At 43.9% G+C, this 20,116-nt stretch overlaps 1 protein-coding gene across 1 annotated transcript in view; it reads right to left on the reverse strand.

The window, feature by feature from the left end:
- The window catches only part of srrm4 (serine/arginine repetitive matrix 4), a 52,013-nt gene that overhangs the window by 3,327 nt on the left and 28,570 nt on the right, over positions 1-20,116 (reverse strand). The window contains exons 2-12 of the mRNA XM_035640923.2: positions 14,302-14,436; positions 8,108-8,191; positions 7,879-7,959; positions 7,755-7,781; positions 7,514-7,564; positions 6,394-6,477; positions 5,532-5,673; positions 1,699-2,021; positions 1,288-1,467; positions 935-1,039; positions 683-835 (exon numbers count right to left, since the gene is read on the reverse strand). Of these exons, the coding sequence (XP_035496816.2) occupies positions 683-835; positions 935-1,039; positions 1,288-1,467; positions 1,699-2,021; positions 5,532-5,673; positions 6,394-6,477; positions 7,514-7,564; positions 7,755-7,781; positions 7,879-7,959; positions 8,108-8,191; positions 14,302-14,436 (1,365 nt within the window). The remainder of the gene's footprint in view (positions 1-682; positions 836-934; positions 1,040-1,287; positions 1,468-1,698; positions 2,022-5,531; positions 5,674-6,393; positions 6,478-7,513; positions 7,565-7,754; positions 7,782-7,878; positions 7,960-8,107; positions 8,192-14,301; positions 14,437-20,116) is intronic.

Here is a 20,116-nt window from a genome sequence, read left to right on the forward strand (position 1 = left end):
TGCTCTGGCCACTTTAACCCCCTACTTACGAAAAGCGCCACCCATTAAAGTGTCGACGAGTGATGTTTCCAAAGTGCACTCGCAGTGCGGTGCAGGTTGGCAGCATTTTTGTGTTTTTTCGATTGACGCAGCCTGGGCTGAGCCGAAAACCCGGATTTTTTTTTCCGGCACACAGACCCGACGGCTAACGGACGGTGAGGAAGGATTCTAATTGCTTTAGAATCGCTTTTACTGCCCCTTGAAGGACCCACACTGGGATGACCTGGAATCGAACCCCAACCTTCTGTATCAAAGTCAGCGGGTGTAACCCGCTAAGCTATACCAGCTGGATTAGTGAATTTAAGTCCAATATTCATTGTCCTCTCACCTCTTCTGTGGTCTCTGAGAAATATCAACATTAAAATCTGTCGCAGTAATCCCGTGTTCCTTTGTTCACGTGGCACGATGCGATCGCGTGTGTTCGCCGTCTTTCTCTTCAGCTTTACAGCTGATGGATATCTCGCCCTCGGGCTAAACGCCATTTCATGATACACAGCTCGTGAACGCGAGGGAGTGATTTCAGGCCAGGGACCTGTCCAAATGAGGGAGTGGCGGGCGGGACCGGCGATGCATCTTCTTCTGCCTTTAAGGCATAAAAATATATATTGCGGCTATAAATAACCAGGCTGGGGAAAAGCTGTACCTTGTGATGCGGCGTGCCTCCAGGTGGCTTGGCGAGTCTCTCCTCCTTTTCTTCATCGGGGAGTAGGATTTGCGTCTTTGTCTCTTCCCACTGACTTTACGTGCATGCTTCGCGTCCGTCCGTCTTTTCGGGGCTCTCTTGCTGTGTCGCGTTCTGGGAGGCAGGCGATACGGTGGGAAAATGTGAAATCGCCAACGACGTAAACGTACACGTTCATTAGCGTGCAGCTGCAACATTGTTTGTAAAGTTCACCTGTCAGAGCTGTGTCTGGAGTAGTAGCTTCCTCTGGAGCTCAGGCTGGCCACGCTGCCTCGCCGCCTCAGGTCAGGCGAATAACTGGGAGAACGTGAGTACGAGCTGCGAGCGTGAAAAACGAGCAAAGCAGCAGATGGTTTGATTGCACAAAGGGTTGTAAATTCACAGATCAACAGGACAGGAACATCTCATCCCTTCCACAAACATGCTTCTCAAGCAGCGGAGAACTTTGAGTCTGAGACTTCTTCAACTCTGCTGGGACAAGGAACGCCTCAAGTTCTGAGAGTGGAAGTTCTCGCCATTTTGGAAGTTCCCTGTTATTATGTACATCGTGCACGCAGTCAACCCACCTGCAAGATGACGGGGACGGGCTTCGAGAGTAGTGTCCGGAGTATCTGGAACTCGCCGCGGACCTGCTCCTGCTCCTGCTGCTGGACGACCGCGCTCTCAGCCGCCCGCGAGACGACGCGCTCCTCTTCCTCTTTGGAGGCCTCACAACCTCCATCCGACACCCCACGGTGATCTGCCCCCTACGAAAAACAACCAACCAACAAACACATGAAGACGCCTCCCCGCCTCGAGCGATGGAGCCCGAGCTGCTGCGTCCCGGGTTGTTTTTAAGGAACACTCTCCTTTATTGCGCCTCACGGGATGAATATTTCAAAAGGGGAAACGGAGCGCGGAGACACAAGATAAACAGCCGGCAATTTTCCTCGGGAGCATTCGTTCAGATGGATTATTGACCGTGAACAAAACATTACCTCTTGCCGTTCCCACTGAAAAGGGTTGCAGACAAGCTGTCCTCCCTGTAAGGTTTGCATAAGGAAGTGTAGCTGGTCACAGAGTTTCCTGAATCCGACGCGTTGTCTCTGTCGGTGAACTTCAGCTTCTCCGGTGAGGCCGCGCGTTGGCAGGTGCTCCCCTTGTTGTCGGCGACGCTCGACAGGGAAACGCCGGTTTTGCTCGACAGCGGCGAAGACGTGTCATTCCCAGAATCGTAATCGTGCGGCCCCTCGGTCTGGCTCGACGAATGCTGCGGCCCTTTTCCGTGCGAGAGCTCGCCTCCAGGCTTTGACGACGAAATCTGCAAACAGACAAACGGGCGGCGGCTTAAAACCAAGCGCGTCGCTGGTGAACGCAGCCTGTTGCCTGTTTTGATGCACTGAGAATACTCTAGCACAAAAGGCACATATATCCCTTGGAAACACAGAGAAGAGATTTCTCTTGCTTTTTGTTTTTTTATTTCTCCCTGGACAGAAAAACTTTGAAAGATATAAAGACATCATGCAAATTGCAAGCATGCGATTAACCCCCAGAAGAAAGTCGCTAAAGTCGGAGGAGAAATCAACAAGAGACAAATCCAGATAGAGCTAAGTCTAAAACTAAGTGTGAAAGGAACGACAGAGAGCAGAGGAGAAAGAAAAGCTACGTGGGGATAGATCTACTCATCGTCTCTAACTCGAGTGAGGAGAGAAAGTGAAGGATAGCCCCAATTGAAAAAAGACTTGTTTAAAGAACATTGAACAAACATCACATAAATGGGATATTACGTAGAAATGAAAAAGGATTGCAGACAGAGAGAGAGAGAGAGAGAGAGAGAGAGACAGAGAACCCATCAGTCTAACTAAGAAAAGCCCTCAGAACAGGACAGATGACTGTGATCTCTTTCGCCTGTGAAAAAGTAAATAATTAGCCTGCAACCGACCACCTACAGGTAAATCCCTGAGTCTGCGGATAGCATCCACTTACCAATCAAGATCTCCTCCTTAAGTAGGTAAGGTGTAAGAAAAAGGGAAGAGCGGGCAACATAAGTGCATCATTAGAGTCGTGAATTGCAAGAAAAAGACAATAACCCTCTCTTCAAAACCCAGAGCCAGTGAAGACCTGTATCGGAACGTTTGAGGGCGTGCGAGCACAACTACTGCACGATACGGAATCGCCGAGGATCGCAGGCGGACTGATGTAACGGAATTATGATCTCTCTCTTTACTCATTGGCGACGAGACTCCCTGGAGGTTAATCCGGTCTGTCCTCTCCGAGATTTTTCCATTATCTGGTCCTACAGTGCGACACATCCGACCAACCCTGTGAGGAAATTAAACAAGTCTTTGCTCTCTCTCTCCTACCATCCTCTGTAGCCGCCGCATCTTACCCACCATCTGTGTGTGTGTGTGCGTGTGTGTGTGTGTGCGTGTGTGTGCGTGTGTGTGTGTGTGTGTGTGTGTGTGAAGAGATTTCACTTAGAGAAAAAAACATATTTTAACCAGAGACATTAATCAATGTCACCTCCAGATATTTTGATAAGACTCTGCTTCGAAAATATATTTGATCTCTGCCGTGGTATTTTTTTCTCCCTCCCAGACGATTTTTGTTTCCTTTCTTTTCGTTTTTTGTTGCCGCCACAAAAGAAAGAGAAAAGTTGAAATATTTTCTAATGAACCACATTCAACTCGTTTATTCATGTTTTGAGGTTGTTGTTTTTTTCCAGTCCTGTCATACCTTCCTTTTCCTTTATGTTTTGCGTTTTTGTTGTTGTACTGTTAATCAAAGTTCAGTCTGCATGATTGTTTTTTGAATTATGGGCTTTTAAAAAAAATGCAACCACCACGAAACGCTCCTGATTCAGTAAAGCTGACCCCTTCAGTAACCGACGGTTGCGTCCTCCTGAAAGTCTTGGGGGCATTGAATGCCAAGCATGGTTCAAAATATGGATTCATTTATTGAATTTCAATTAAAACCCTGTGGTGTGTAATTAAAAAACATCTGTCTGTGCAATTAGCATAATTTAATGATTGCTGGGGAGAAATTGAATACTTTCTATGCTCCAGTAAGCATGAGACAATGAGTTTAAGGCCATGGCTGTATTTATGAGGCTCTTTGGAAGAACATTACTTAAGAGGGGGAAAAAATCAACCTGCAATAAACAGCAGAATTTTAAGATTCACAGTGTGTCGTGTGGAAGCTGTCAATCAAACTTTAAAGATGTTTGTTTTCTTTTAGTTTCAGATCCAAACGAGATCTGAACAATTGAAACTGTCTGCTGGAATCATCAGCATAAAACTGATGCAATGACCAGAGGGGACGGAGGAGGGACAAATTCTAATTGAAATATAGTTGTTTTTTTTCCTGCTTCTGCTTCCTGTCGAAACAGGTTGAAAAAATATTAGTGTTTTTAGAGGTCATAAACCGAATGAGGTAGAAATTCTTGCTCACCCCTTTAAATTAGAGCCTGATCGATACCGATCTCATACCGATATTATGGAGACATTTCCAATGTTGATATATCAGCCAATACGTATATTTTAAAACAGAGAAATGTAATTGAGGCTTGTTAGTTTACAGTTTAACTATAAACTTGATTATAAATTACTATAAATGAAACCAAAATACAACTATAACTAAGTATATAGAACGTGAATTATAAAAATATTTCTTTCAATGTAAAACGTAAACATAAATGAACATATTTTCAGCATTGTTTATACTTTAAAATTAAGGTATCAGTGCAAACATAAACACTCATACTGATATGTCTGTGAAAGGCTCGTAACTGGTAAATCAATAAACCTATTCAGATCTATAAAGCTTTTCTATTGTTGTTTCATTCTAAAGGGGCAAATAAAAACTAATTATTCTTCATCTTTATGTCCCAGTTCAAACCCGTTCTCTTTTCAGATTAATTTGACAGGTGTATGAAGTGTAACCAATGCAAACCAAGGCAACATTTTCCCATTTGCAGTTTGTCTTTGTGGTGGAAACTAATGCTTTATGTTCCATCTCTAACTGCCCCCCAGTCTCAAAGAAAACTGCACTCTCATCCACTTTTCATATCCGACAATAAACTACTTCCTGCCATAATTTCACAAACAACCTCAGGACGGTAACAACACTGTTGTTTTTTTTCATCATTTCTATTCATTAAAAACTAAACAAATTCATCATTTCCTGTACGGCATTAATTGCATCATATTCTGAACGGTCTTAAACTACATCCTGTAGGAATCAAATGTACATCCGGTCAACATTTTTTTTCGAATACTGACCACCATTACTGTGATGCACAGGTTGTTAAAAATAATTTTAAAACACTGGCACTGAACAGAATATCAAATACCTTTAATAAGAGAGAACAAGTGGGTCGTGAGGAATACCTCTCGAAAATAAAATAATGATTGTGTGACACTTTATTTCTCGACAGGAGGGAAAGTTAACTTTGAAAACACCGCGTTGACTTTGCAGTGGCATTGTTATGATTGTGCGGAGTCTTCTCTGCCAAATGCTGTTTGTTTTTGAAGACAGAAAAAATAAGAATTGACGAAATAAAGAATTCATTAAATGAGGTCAGAGTCGGGCCACGTTCTGTATTTCTAATCTTGTTAATATTCAGCCCTCAGAGGACGGCTACATGGATTTCAAAAAGAATTGTCTGAGAAATATTAATGGCAAGATTATCTTTTTTTGATAATGATTTTCCAAACCCCGACCACCTGCACCTCACTGTTGGGATTTTTTACTGCGACCGACACCAATTCATTCTAACTGAGGAATGGAACAGAGCCACTGGCAGCATCGTCAGAGTCCTGCAGATACTTACGGTGGCGGTTGAGAGGATGGAGCGATATTTGGGAGCCGTTTTACACACTGATTTGGTTGCAGGTCTCCACTTCACGCCTTCCTCTCCGACAGCCGCCAGGCCTCCTACAGCCTGATGCACCACAGATCTGTGCAGGTAGTTTCTGTTGGGAAAGAAACGCTGCCTTTAGTTGAGACGTATAGTAGACATGCACATTGAAACATCGGGATTTACATCAGCAACATTTTTTCTTCTGTTGTGCTGTTTTGACATCCCTGAGAAAGTTATCAATATCTGATGTATAAGCATTGGAAATTGTACGAATAAATAGATTCTTAAAGCACTGGTCACTAAATCACTTTTTCTTGGTTTTAATTTTGATTTCCTGTGATTAATAATCCAAGTAATTACTCACAGTCATTAGTAAGTAGTAAAGAAATTGGTAATTTTAGAGTATTTTTCAGATTATTTCAATTCGAAAACTAAATATCAACAAACAGACACGAGTGAAAACATAACCTCCTTGGCGGATGTAATTATCAATAGTGGAAGTATCCAGTAATTCCACTAAATACTTCAGATCACCAAGCTATTAACCCTTTTTCAGTATAGTAAAAAAAAAAAATCCTTCATATTATCGCACATCCAAAACTTTGCGCTATATCTTTATAATTGAGTGCATCGATCTGTGGAGTGAATTTGGGGCCATTTCCTGTGAAGCACTGATAAGGGGCCGGCCGTGCCTGAGATCAGGAAGTCACCTCTGCCTTATCAGTCATCGGCGTGGTGTGACCGGGGAACTCGGCAGACACCTCGGCAGGACCCGATAAGATAAACCCAAGGCAGCGAGGCGAGGAGGGGGGGGAGGGATGGGGTCCCTTACCTGTCCTCCGCGGAAGAGTGGCAGCAAGAACTGTCCGACTCTGACCTCCGATAGCGTCGCCTCCGATGCGGGCGAGTCCGGGAACTGAAGGAGGTGCATGAGGAGAGCAGAGGAGAAAAAGGCCCGAGTGGATAAGGAGCGACTGGTACGATGACGACGAGTCGACTGACAGGGTTCAGGGGACAAAGTGACATGACAACAACAAAGTGCAAACAGCTCGAGAGACGAGAGCAGACGCAAAAACTAGGCGGTTTGTTGAAATGATTATCAAATGAAAATTATCACCGGGTCCCTGACCTAATTTTTGGGACTTTTTCGGATCATTTTTCGGAAAGTGCTTTATATCCTACTTTTCCATTGGTCCCTAAGATAAATAGTTTAAAAGGTCTAGATTACAAAGAGTATAAAGGTTTCGATCTTGTTTTCTGATCTTCAATGTCCAACAGTAAAAAAGTGCAGTCAGATCAAGTAAGTTTAAAGATCTATAATTCATATTCTATAATCATATTTTATCTCTGTGTGGAGGGCCATGAAAAACTTTTTTTTTTTCAATCCGGCGCCCTGAAACACGCGAAGCACGTTTGAAAGAAGGAGACGAAGAGCTCCTCAGAGACGCCGAGGAGAAGAAAAGGAGCAGCTGAGGCACGAAGGGGAACAAAGGAGGAGCGAGGTGAAATGTTGTAGTGTGCTGGAAGAGCTGCCGTCCCCCGTTGAAGTAGAAGCAGCGACTGAACTCGGCTCTGCGCTCACAAACAAACGGCGCCGCGCTCATCCAAAGCCGAATTATAAAATGTGTTGCAAGATCACAGCATGAAATTGGTTTCTTTTACCCTCTCACCCCCGTTTCTTCCCCTCCCTGTTTCTGCGGCCCAAGCTCACAATCTGCTTTACTCTTTTCACGCTCTGCTCACAAAAAAATAAAATGAATACATAAATAACCGCTGCGTGTTTCTGAAACGTGCCCGTCACATGAGAGCTTCCCTCTTTCTTCCTCAGCCGTGTTGTGTGATCTGAAGAAAGGGGTTGCATGGGCCCATCACGAGGGAAGAAAGAAAGTGGGGTTGAAGAGAAAGAAAGAAAAACCAAACGTGTAGGTTTTCGGAGACAGTCGCAGACTGACCTTTTCTTGTGCTTGCGCTCATCCTTCCTCTTATGTTTTAAACTTGAGGAGCTGGTGAGATGAAAGACAGTAGAATCATGAGCGAGGAGAATCGAGACCGACAAAGCCTGAAACTGATATTTTACTGACAGCAGGCGCTAAAAAGTCAAACCATATTTAAATACAGGTGAGTATCCAGGTGACTCTTTTAATAAAGTGCCACAGCCACAAGACATGCACAGAGTATCGCAACAACACATACCTGTGTTTTGACTTCTTGGAGGTATATCTGGAAGGGGGAAGAAATATGATTTGGGTCAACTAAAAATAAATGCCACCCCCTCTTTTTTTTTTATTCAAATATTGTTTCAGTAAGCAAGAACTACCTGTGCCGCTTGCTTTTCTTGGAGCTCTTCTTCTTCTTCTTTTTCTTCTTCCTCGGTGGCGACAGGCTGTGAGAGGGAGACCTGAAGCCGGGGGGAACAAATTAAAATGAACTCAATAGAGAGAAACGAGAATTCTTCCTCCACACCTCTCGCAGTTTATTTATTTTCAGGACGCATGACAAAAGGTGCCCGACAATGCACCTCACTGCATCTCATTTTGGGAACTGACCTTTTCCTTTTCCTCTTGCGTTCGGACTTTCTCTTCCTCTTCTTCCGCTTGGGCCGCGGGGAGAGCTCCTCGTCGAAGGAGGGGCTGCGGGGCGGAGACAGAGCACACGGGACACTTCTATGTTGATTCAAGTGATGGGACACCAGATGTGAAAGCCGAGCTGCAAGACTTCAGCAGAATGCGGAGCCGGAGTTTGGAGTGCGAGTTACAGCTTCTGAATGCCAATATGTGGACTTTTCTTAATTTCATTTTTACAAATTCAACCTGAAAAACCAGCGAAGCAATGAGCTGAAACTCCATTTTTTTTCCCTCATTCCTTAATATCGATATTGGCCCCCAAAAATCGATATCAGTCTGGCTGTGATTATGGCCTGATTAACCGAACATTAATCATTATTTGCCATAAACATGACCATTTCTGTTAAAAAAACCCAAGATATTTAAATATTAACATGGGATGTAGGGAGAAAAAAAACTACGACCAAAAAAAACATGAACATTTTTAAGATGAAAACTTGGAGCCACTTTTCACAGTTTTGAATGTTGTTCGATGCACAACCCATTAAAGACCGAACTGACCCTTTAACACAAGTTACTCATGTTTAAACTTTTCTCTGTGAATTCGTCTCACCCTACGAAAAATCCACCACAAATACTGGTCCCCAAAACATATTTTTATATTTTTTTATTCTTTCTAAACAAACCCAAACAGAAAGGGTGGAGTAAAATAATCCAACATGACTCATCGTTGGCTTCGCACGACGGCACATAAACGCATTCCCGATTCCCTCTCACGACCATCACAAGCGAGATTATCTGCGAAGCCGAGCGTCCCACATGAGATGATCCCGTCACAACAGAATGATGAAATCCTATCCAAGCTGGGACAAAGCACAAAACAGAATCGCATGCCAGCGAGCTTCATTCAGCTCCAGACTGGTGACAAACGACACTTCACTCGGAGAGCGAGACGTCGTGCGTTACATCCCATCCACCGCCAGGTTCGCCCTCAGCTCGCTGCAAAGACTTTACGTCGGCGCTTCCTCTCCATTTAGCCTCGGGGGCCTCGCGTCAGTGTGTGATTTGGTTCAGCGCGTTCATTTTCTTTAAACTGACTATAGGGTTTGTTAAGGAAAGTGCTGAAGATAAGAGTTTGGATTCCTTGAAGAGAACTTCGGCAATTTAATTCACCAGGGAAGCTTGCGAGACCAAATGTAAATTTTGTTTGTAAATGTTCATGAAAGAAGCAAAGCATCCCCTACACTATCGATTAGCTATAAATTTAGTATGCTAATGATATCGATCACCGCTCGACAGGGTCCAAACACACAAATCCCACACTTTCCATAATGAAATGTTTTAGACGCTATACACACCTGGGAAATGCTTAATGTACACTTTCAGGCTGCAAACTTCCAGTGACTCACGCAGGCGTTCTGCGGTCTACTATCACCGAGCCAAGATTAATCAAGTAATGTCACTTAAGGAATTTCATTCGACTTGACGAAGCTCCTTCTGAGCCAAAGAGGACGTAAAGTAAAGTACAGTACAGTACAGTACAGCGGATGCTGAGTTGTGCTCTTCGTTGACTTTGAAGTGAAAACAACTTTAACGTGAAATAGGTCTAAAGTATACCCTTAAAAATATATATATATAAACAAAAATACAAGCCTGAAAGGTGAAATTATGCAAAAATCACTTTCTCAGTGTTTGTGCACATAAGAGTGTGTATCTGTGGAGCCTGCCAGTCCACAAACTGTGAAGAAAGACCACCCTGTGTTTTTTTGGGAGCTGTCTAAACACTACAGCCTGAAGCTCCGAACAACTGGTTCAGATTTCTCTCCCACTGCGATGTCACAGTTGGACTCTATTGTTGGTAACCCCGCCTGCAATCGGAGAATCTCCACATTTCTGGTGGAGAGGCTTCACATTTCCTGCACATTTTGAAATCAGTTGACCAATCACAACAGACTGGTCCAGCTGGCCAATCAGAGCAGACTGGGGTTTATCGGGAGGGGGCGGGGCTAAAAGAAATCCAGGCGTTTTAGGCAGAGGGTGAAAAGAGAGAGCTGACGGAATTGGCAGTATGAGAACACTGATGCCTTCTCTGAACATTAGAGCATGTAAACCTGGTAACCCAAATTAAAAGTATGAAACTGAATATGAGCATAATATGTGACCTTTAATTTAGATACTACAAGAATGAAATATTCCACCTATTTGCCTTTGACAGGGTGAATTCATCATTATAGAGGAAAAAAGGGAACTTGTCAGGCTCCATCTGTTGACCAGCTTGATCGCGGTCCAGAGGTCCAACTTCATTTGCTCTTTGAAAGTAACTAATGTGGCAAAGGAGATGGAGGCCCTTTGAAGCACCACGGGCCACGGGGGCTCACTGAAGGGGCCCTTTCAAGTACACGGGCTGACGGAAATTCACAGGAAGCGCGAAGGCGGGAAGGAGCGAGCGAGCCCATATGATGAGACGTGCAAGAAGATGCGACGGATTGCAGTTCACTCGAGCGGCCTCGCCTCGGCTTTGATAATGAGGATAAAGATTAGCTCCGCTAAGAAAACTGGGTAGTTGATGTGAATATTATGTAGGAGTGATGGAGTGTTCCCATCATTAATGGCGGGGTAGTTAATAACGCCGAGGAGCTGGAGATATTACACACTTAGTTATCAGACCGACAAACCCATGTACTCACACACACAGAGACAGTGAATCACCACATGATTCAGCCGATGACGAGAGTGAAGTCGTCTTCGAGGCGACTACAAACAGCCATGTTATGAGGCGCTCGTAGCAAACGCGAAGCAAATTTTCACGTTGCCTTTAGTGTGGCCGCAGGATCATCTATTCACTAACAGTTGGAGTCATGACTGATAAGAACCAATCAAGACGCAAATGCGATTGAAACTCACGTCCACGCTAGTCTTTGGTGTGAACGCAGCATTAGAACGGATTTGATTCGTCACGAAACGGAGGCAAACGACGTAAAAGAACTTCCAACACAAAGGAAAAACGAAATGCTGTCGTCAATGACGTAATAGCTCTCCACAGTTTGATAAGAATAAGGATCCACAGAAACAAACACACCTGCAAGCTCATGGGAGAACTTGCCACTGTGAATCTGTCTGGAAGTGGAAATATACTATAAGAGATAACAGATTTTCAACGCGACATGGTTTGACTGAAATCAAGCGTTAAGGACGAACTCATTTACTGAATAACATCATCAATATGCAGGTAATACTTTCAAAGCACAGAATTAGGTTCTGAGCTTTGCTGAGCTTTTAATACATCAACAACCTCCAGGCGTGACACGTTTGTTAAGCACTGTCACGCTTACTGGAGAGGCAGCCGTCTGTGGCTTTGTGTGTCAAACTGCAGGGAAATGCGCCTCCGCGCGAGCAGCGGGTCTTGAGCGCGCAGGCGAGTGTGATCAGAACCGGTCCAGACAGTGACAAACTGCACTCCGTGATGTACGCGGCCGCAGACCTCTGGAGGCCGCGTTGCCCCGTTTCTTTGCACGCAGGAAGAGAGTCCTGCGATAACAAATGGCCCCGCTCGCCGCAGTCGGCAGTTCGGGAGCGTTAGGAACTGGAATGCATTAGGGCTGATTAGACGGACCAGAGCCCACGGACCCTCTCCCGGTAATGAGAACGCTTTGTCACTCATTAACACCTCCACCATTCTGGCCTTGTCGGGGAGAAAAGAGCACAAGGCAAGCATTTGCATTTTTTTTTCTTTTCTTCTCCTTCTTTGCCGGCAGAAAGCGTTTCTTTTGATGATGCGGAGACAATGAGAGAGAGCACTTGCCAACTGCCAGCTACACTGGGTAACGGCGATTGTGTGGAACAATGGCGTGTGAAGAAGGGATTTGGGGACATCTGATGAGAACATGCTCAATGCTGAACGCAGCCTATTTTCCTGAAGAGCGCGTCGGCCGCGATCATGCATGAATAGCGTAAAACGAATACGTCCTCATGTAGAAAATATGTATCACCCGCTCGGCATCAGGCGCTGGTTGTATTCACTGTTATCGTGTGTGTGCTACGGTCGTGATTTGATGGATTTCTGATGTCGTTAGGGGATGATCAAATATTCAACACCCACCTCCTAAAAGTCACTCGACAGCAAACATCCTTTTTTTTTCTTCTCTTCTTCTAGAGGCAAGCTAGTGTCAGTGTGTCTTGTGGTTTCATGTTATAATTAACATTGGCTGCTCTGCCGTTGCCGCTGCCGGCCAATTAGCAAGATAACAATCCCAAGAACAAATGTCGTTCTAAACAGAGGAGATTTCTCCCAGGCAGCAACTTACAGCGTTTTTTGTAATTGAGACAAAGAATTGGATTTGGAGGCGAATCTACCCCCATTAGCCCCTGTTGCTGACTGGAAATAAAAAAAGATTTAAAAAAAACAAACAACGACAACCCACATTTCGTTTTCATGCATCTCGTCTTTTCTTGCGTTTGTGTCGGAAAACGGGTGAACCTGGGTGGGCGGCTGCAGGGAGATGTGTGACGCACCTGAGGAGCCTCTGCAGCTCCATCAGGGTCGGATGTGTCTGTGTCACCTGTCTGTGTTGCACTTACGAAAAGGTAATACGATTGTATATTATCAGCACATTTGAATCAAATCGACATGTGCATTTAAAGCATTTTAGTGGATTATGATTTGTGATCATTTATGATTTAAGAAAGCATATTGACTAACTACATAGAGTAAATACAAAGGCATGTCGGTCTGCTATACTGTATTGTAAATCGATACATTTACTGACTATTAATTAACCATAATTGCAGTTTCTGTCGCTCTGAATAATAGATTCGAATTGCGCACCAAGAACTTCCGGGAACTATCTGAAGTCTGCATTCTGGACTTCCATTGTTGCGACTCTCATTAGACGGCTCTGAGCTGGAGGTGCTCTCTTCCACCCTCACAATGTGTAATTTAGTTTGTTCATTTTTAGTATAGTCGATAATATTTTTTGACATAAGCGATTCTCAAGCGAGGGTTGTGTTTCCCTTTATCTAGAGCATCAGATGTGTCTGACGGTGGTCAGGGTGGACAATGGACAAAGTACTAGACTACTGCTTTTTTTGAATGGACTGCATTTACAGCATACGGCACTTTTCTACGCCGCTGAGCACTCAAAGTGCTTTACCGTGTTTTTTTTTATCATCAGGAGCAGTCAGGGGTTCAGAGTCTTCAATCAATCCACTTTCATGAAACACGATATCGAGCTTTGAGGGAAAGGCGTTGCCACGCAAGAACGTAGAGGCGGCATGAGTATGGAGACACCCGACGTAATCTTATAAATAGGCATGTAGTTCCTTTGTGGTCGGAATCAAAGCCGAGAAGTGTGAGCGCGCTCCGTCCACTTTACTGACGCCATCTTCAGTGACTCCTCCGTTTCATAATGAATTTGTGCATCTCGCTGCCGAACAGACAAATCCTCTAGCGTCGTGTCAACCCACTGAAAACGTCTCCCCCCCCGTCTGATGTCTTTTCTCCCAGAACAATAATCATCATACAAAAAAATCAGAAGCCCCCGTTCTGAGTGCTCACTGTAAATTTCATAAAAACAAAGAGAAGCAGCCCGCCGAGTAAAGTTCATACAAAAGTACGTTCAAAAACACTTCAAATTCGGCTTCGGTCGTGTTTTACATATCACAGGCTGTGTAACCTGCAAAGGCTTTGATGGTGTTAGATTAATTAAGACGTTTCTTTGAAAAAATTTAAATAAATCTGCTTCTCTCTCCCACCTTCAGGATGAGGCGACTGAAAACTATCGGCGTGTGAAAGAGACTTCTGGTTCAAGGTGTTTGCGGCAGAGAGGATCTGAACGACACGGTGTCAATTTCCCCCCCGACGTCTTTGTATTTCTCCACCGGGCCCCGAACACCTGATAAGACTGTTTACATCCGCCACACCAGAATATAGAGATTGGCTGCGTTTTCCACGCAGAGAGTCGAGCCCTGAAGGAGTCTTCAGGTGTGCCGTTCAAAAGTCTTTATCATCAGCACTGTGATCTACAAAAACACCCCCCCCCAAAAAAACTTTAACCATTCATAATCAGAAATGTTTAAAAGGATATGGATTTTTCTTGACTTTTCCGTAACAAGCATTTCGCTCTTTGAGCTCAGATGAACGCGTGTGACAGCCTGTGACAGCCCAAAGGCCGACTCACCTCCTGACCCGCCGACGACTGTGGTGTTTGCGCCCTTTCCCTTTGATGCAGCCATTTCTGTCGGCGGTGTCCACCCTGGCGTCGGCCGCTTTGCCCTCATCGGCCGCAAGTGGCGGACAGGCCGTTGTCTCCGAGCTGTGAGGAAAGACGACGAAAATGAAAGATTTAGTTTTTGCTTTTGGGTTTTTCTAGTTGTCCACGCAGTAACAAAGCTTACATCACACAATAGTGAGGAGGGTTTAACCTGCCAGGTTTGCCTCATTCCCATCTGGTCTACTGGGTGTGTGTATTATTCCCCTCCATTCCCCCCCGCCAGCCCTTCTCCAAGAAGGTTGGAGGTCAGCCTTTTACCATTCAAATCACCTGTGTCAACTGAACTGTTGTTATTTACATGCTTCAGTTGCCCCGACACACAAAGGGTGTTGTCTATCTCGTGTTGGCCAGACGCAGCCACGGGAGATTCATGGTCATAGGAAAAAAATCCTCCTCGCATTATTCTCCCCTATTTCTGACCAAAGGAAAAAGAGCGTATCCATTTTCGGTTTAGTCAACATGTAAACATGCATAAAAACAAAAACCCACTCGAGGGACATTCGGAGAGCACATACATCCGCTGATTGGTCAACACCATACTCAGATCTGGTCCCACATCCGACATAAGGCGCAGCTTTAGCTGAAGGTCAGTGGTTCGATATATATACATGTACATATCACCTTTGCATAGCTATTATTACTCCTTTTTTTCTCACAAAGTTCCATGCATTATTTCTTAAGAAATTTACGAAAATGTCAAAAAGAAAAGAAAAATTCTAATGCCGATATATTGGTCTATATATTGTTGTATTCATCGTAAAAAATAAAAGATTGTTAGTAATTCCAAACATTTGGTTATCAAACCCCTTATAACACAGAAACGTAATGGAGGATAGATATTTTACAGTTAAACTGTAAACTTTTTATAAATAGCTATGAATGAAAAGAAAACACAAATACCACTGAATATTCTATATTTTAACAGACTTTTCTGCATTGTTTATTCTGCACCACGTAGTAGATATGTTGTCGAATATCGGCAACAGATACTGAGGTTTGTTAAAGGCTCATAACGGCTGTTTTTTATCAACCAACCGATGAATGGGTTTAGTCCTAGTAATGTCTAGTCTTTCAAAGTTGAATCATATTACTTCTGGTTGCAAAAAACACGTCTTGTATAAGTCAGATGATTGCTTCCACCCGATCCTCCCAAAAACCTTCATCCACAGTCGATTGCGGCAGCAGAACGGAACAGACAGAGCGATTAGACGAGGCCTAGCCCTGCTTATTATCCTCTGTTTCAGTCATGGGGGAGATTCGAACATAATTACATATTCTCCTCTTCTTCGAGTGTCTCCTGTCTGATTGTAATGAGAAGATAATCAGAGGCAGAGATTAGGCCCGTCAACGCCGCCTCCGCCGCTGCCGCCTGTTCCTCCACCTCCTTCCCCAGCGACGGGCAGGCAGGGGCCGTCGCTTTCCATCTTCCTCACCCTCGTTTGGCTCAGCTTCTCTGCATAAGGAGGAGTGCCCCCTGGCAGGGAACTAATAATTTAAAACGGCAGACGGGGTACTCCAACATGACTGAGTGTTTGAGAGGTGATAGGGGAGATGAAGGCGGCCACCAGAAGGATAATGAGTCTGATCACGGGGGCCGACGGGAGGAGAGCCTCAGAATATCCTGGCGATTTGTCTCAAAGTTCAAAAAGTCCACTCATATTGTATTTGAAAGTGTCTGAGATGACAAACTAAGAAATTGGATCGTCTGGTCACATTGAACCCCGAACTAGATTAATAAAGCTGAATTTTGAAAGGGATGGAATATGTTTTGTATCATCGGACCTCATAGCATATCCAACTCTAGGGGACAATTAATAAACAACAATGTTGATAAACGATAACTGCGTAAGTCGTTTTTCAACCAAAAATGATTTCCCCCCCTTGTTTCAATCTTCTTTTGTCTGTATTTTATCGTCTGGCGCAGCCACAACTACATATCTTTGCTGCTCATTCTGTCCGCGTACACCGACACCAAGCACCGTGAATCGCCGCACACACTAAAACTCGCCATTAGCAATTTAAATCCCGCCTTCTCCATCCGGCCTGCACCTGTACTCTGCTAGTAGCAGTTAGATTTAATGAATGTGAAAACCGGATGCATCTGCTTTTAGGTGGCGAATAAAACAACAAACTCTTGTATCTCCACTCCAGTTTTTGACGATGTGATGTTTCATATGAAATCCAACGTGACACAAGGATTTAGCAAAATCACAATTGTAAAACAGAGTCATTATAGGGAAGACACAGCACAGTACAGTAAGGGACCAAAACTACAGTGAAGACTATTTCCCAGTTTAACCCCGCTGCACTACTGGTAATTTATTGGTAACCTTAATCGCACATTGTGGTCTTTGGCTGCTGTTCAGGTGGAGAGTGAAAGAAAAAGAAAAGATATTGATATTCCAGCCAGGTGCCTTTTTCTTCCTCCGTGCATCTGGACAATAAATATACAATTTACTGGACACAGGAGAGCAAAAGGATGAAACATTAGCACTGTACGACGCTCCACTCAGTGTCGCTGTGAAAAATAAAAAAACGGGGAGGAGAGTGGCCCACGGCTCGGCTCCTTCCACCGGCTCCCCCTCTCTCCGCCTCTTTGTTATTTGCCGCCACTCCGAGAGCCGCGGCTGATGAGTTCTAAATGAAATCCATTTCGCTATCACCGATGCACATTCCCTTGATCTGTCCCCGCAATTTCTGGCTGAAACTTTCCAAGCTATAAGCACCTGGCTTTAACACGGGTTGTTTGTATCTGTCAAATAACACTCCTCACTCCTCACTCTCTCACGCTCACGCACACACACACACACACACACACACACACACACACACACACACACACACAATCCTTTTGGATTCAGGATAATTCCTGAACGCGCAGGTATTTAAAAGGGACAATTCGGAAGGACAAGAGTAGCAAAAAGATTTAAAAAATTAATTCTTATACTGAGCGGATTAAGTGAGACAATATATAATGACGAAGAATTACGTGGAAACTAATCCTCCAAAAATCCGGCCTGGCTTTGTTTGCCATGAAACCAGGTCAAATTATTTCATAGCCGGGGATCAGCTCCATTACAATCCCTACTGAAAAATGGCCTGATGGTAAAGATTGGATTTATTAAATTAATAATGTTAAATTTTTTCATTAGAGGGATTTTGACGCTCACAAATCACCAAAACCGCTGGATGGATATGTACGGTACAAACATGGACAACATGACATCTCCTCAAAAGTGAAGTCAAAACATTGTGATTGCCCCCTGGTGGCTGGCTGCAGTATATATGTCATGAAGTCCGCCAACTCCATGTTAGCAGATGGGAGATGGAGCAAACTAAATAAATCAAAATACATGTTAAAAAAATGTTTTAGACCTTTTTTGCGATTAGTTTGACTTTACTTTGTTATTTGATGCTTAAAAAAACAGGGTGAAACGTCATGATTGACACTATTTCTGGTCAAAGGCGTGTTTATCAGCAGGACTTCATTACTGTGAAACTGTATATAATGTTTGTTATTACAAATTAATTCAGAGCTGACATTAAAAAGAAAATTAATCAGCAACAACTTGGATAATTAATACCTAGTTTAAAAAGTATCTATCAAGAATAAATGCCAAACGTTCTTTCAGCTCCTTCGTTGTGACTATTTGATGGATCCTGTTCTGTCGGTCGGACAAAAACAGGCGATGTAAAAACATTACCTCGGGCTTTAGGAAATGGTGATGGGCATTTTTTGTTGTTGTTGTTGTTGTTGTTTATGGCATTTTCTGTTTGTTGACTACATGATTAATGAACTGAATTGAAAAATAATCTCCATATCAATCATAAAAACCAAAGTAATTGTTAGTCACAGCTGTAAATTAGATGTGTAAGTGTACAGAAATGTCAGGAGACGGGGGTCAGTTTATTCAGGTGTGCTCGACTGCAGATGTGTCCCATTATTAATGGATCGATTTAGTCCCAATGATAAAAGCAGAACATTTCTTTTCTTTTTTTTATCTAACCAGCTGCTTGTCTGCTCAACCTCCCGCCCTGCGCAGAGATTACAATAAAGCATCATCGACAGTCGGAGCCACAGGAGGATCATCGTAGTTTGTGTACAGTTTCATTGTCCACACCCCATTTGCGATGTAAAAATTGAGATAAACTGCGACAGTGATCTGCCAGGCGCCGCTCGCTGATCTGCCAGCTGCTGCTCTGCCGAGCACCGGCTCCCGGTCGGAGGGCTCAGACTCACAACATCAGCTGACGGCGTACTACAGGTGCGAGGAGCACGCCGGCAGCCATTAGACCGAAGCAGCGAAACCGTGCTGCGGTGTCGGCGTTAAAAATGTGTCGAAATCACACGGGCGATTAACACAAATTGAAAATCTCAGCTGCCTCAATTACTTTCTGCGAGACATGTTTTCGTCTGCACTCTTGTTGTTTCAAATCCAGTGTTTACTCGGAGCGCGTGAGGGAAAACTGCCCCGATGGTTTTGCTTCTGGGGGGCCTTCCGAGTGTGTGCGGCACTGGATGAGTCTGGAGAGCATCTACGGGGACGACAAAACACACAGCAGTTGAACGCAACCTTTTCCCTCTAACCCTCGTGTCAGCAGACTGTGACCGAATGAAACTGTGCCGTAGAGTTAAGAGACAGTCGAGGGGCATTTGTGCAGTTCCTGTTCTGTGATTTCTGGGGGCCCAGACAGACAAATGCCCCCCCCCCCCTCAGCTGTGTTTACTCTCACAGCCTAGTGTAACCTCGTAACCTTTGATCCCAGGGTCCATCTACGTCCATTTATTTGATTTTATATATATATACACATATACATATATATATATATATATATATATATATATATATATATATATATGTATGTATATATATATATATGTGTGTGTATATATATATATATGTGTGTATATATGTACTTGTGACCCCAAGTGCAAGACAAGACTCACGCCTAATAGAGGAAGTGAATAACAACCGGTGGAAAATGAGCTAGAGGACATTCGTGGAAGGATCAATACGGATAACCCCACAAAAAAAACAACACCGGGGGATTGATGGATGGTACGTTTTAACAAGAGGCTCCAGGATTTAGAGCCATGGCAAGTTCACTAATCAATAGTGAAGTGGTCATGTTGAAAATACAGATCAAAGTTGGGCCACTTTCATGAAACTAATCATCTAATAATGGCTGACATTAAGTGCAGAGCTCTTAAAAGAAATTTTACTTCTACATGTAAGTAAATTGGGGGAAAAAAACAAAGATTTCCTCAGAGTGTGATCACTCGCTACAATGGCCCTCGGTCTAACAATCCAAACATCTTGGTTATTCAAAGTGGGGTGGTTGCCAAATTGTCCAAATTAGCAATTAAGGAGCTCTGTTCTAAGATACAAGCTTGTAAACATGCCATGCACATCGAAGCCGATAATGGAGACTGAGGAAGAACTTGCATGACATTCATCCTCTCTGGAATCGGGAGAAATTTGTGTCAGTGACAGGAAAGTGTGCCGAGCCGGGACGCTTTCATTTTTTTCCCCCCCTTCCCATTTCTGCAGATGATTTAAGAGTTCCCGAGCCACGCGCGAGGTTCAGGGAAGCTAATAAACCGTTCATTATCCCCCGTCAGAGAACGACCAGCAACAATCGATTGTCGTTATCATAGGAGTGATGATAGTTGAGATAATTGCCAGGGGAAAGGGATGATCTACTACCACAATTAAAACCC

This window comes from Scophthalmus maximus, chromosome 19, assembly GCF_022379125.1.
Source record: "Scophthalmus maximus strain ysfricsl-2021 chromosome 19, ASM2237912v1, whole genome shotgun sequence".
Taxonomy (NCBI): domain Eukaryota; kingdom Metazoa; phylum Chordata; class Actinopteri; order Pleuronectiformes; family Scophthalmidae; genus Scophthalmus; species Scophthalmus maximus.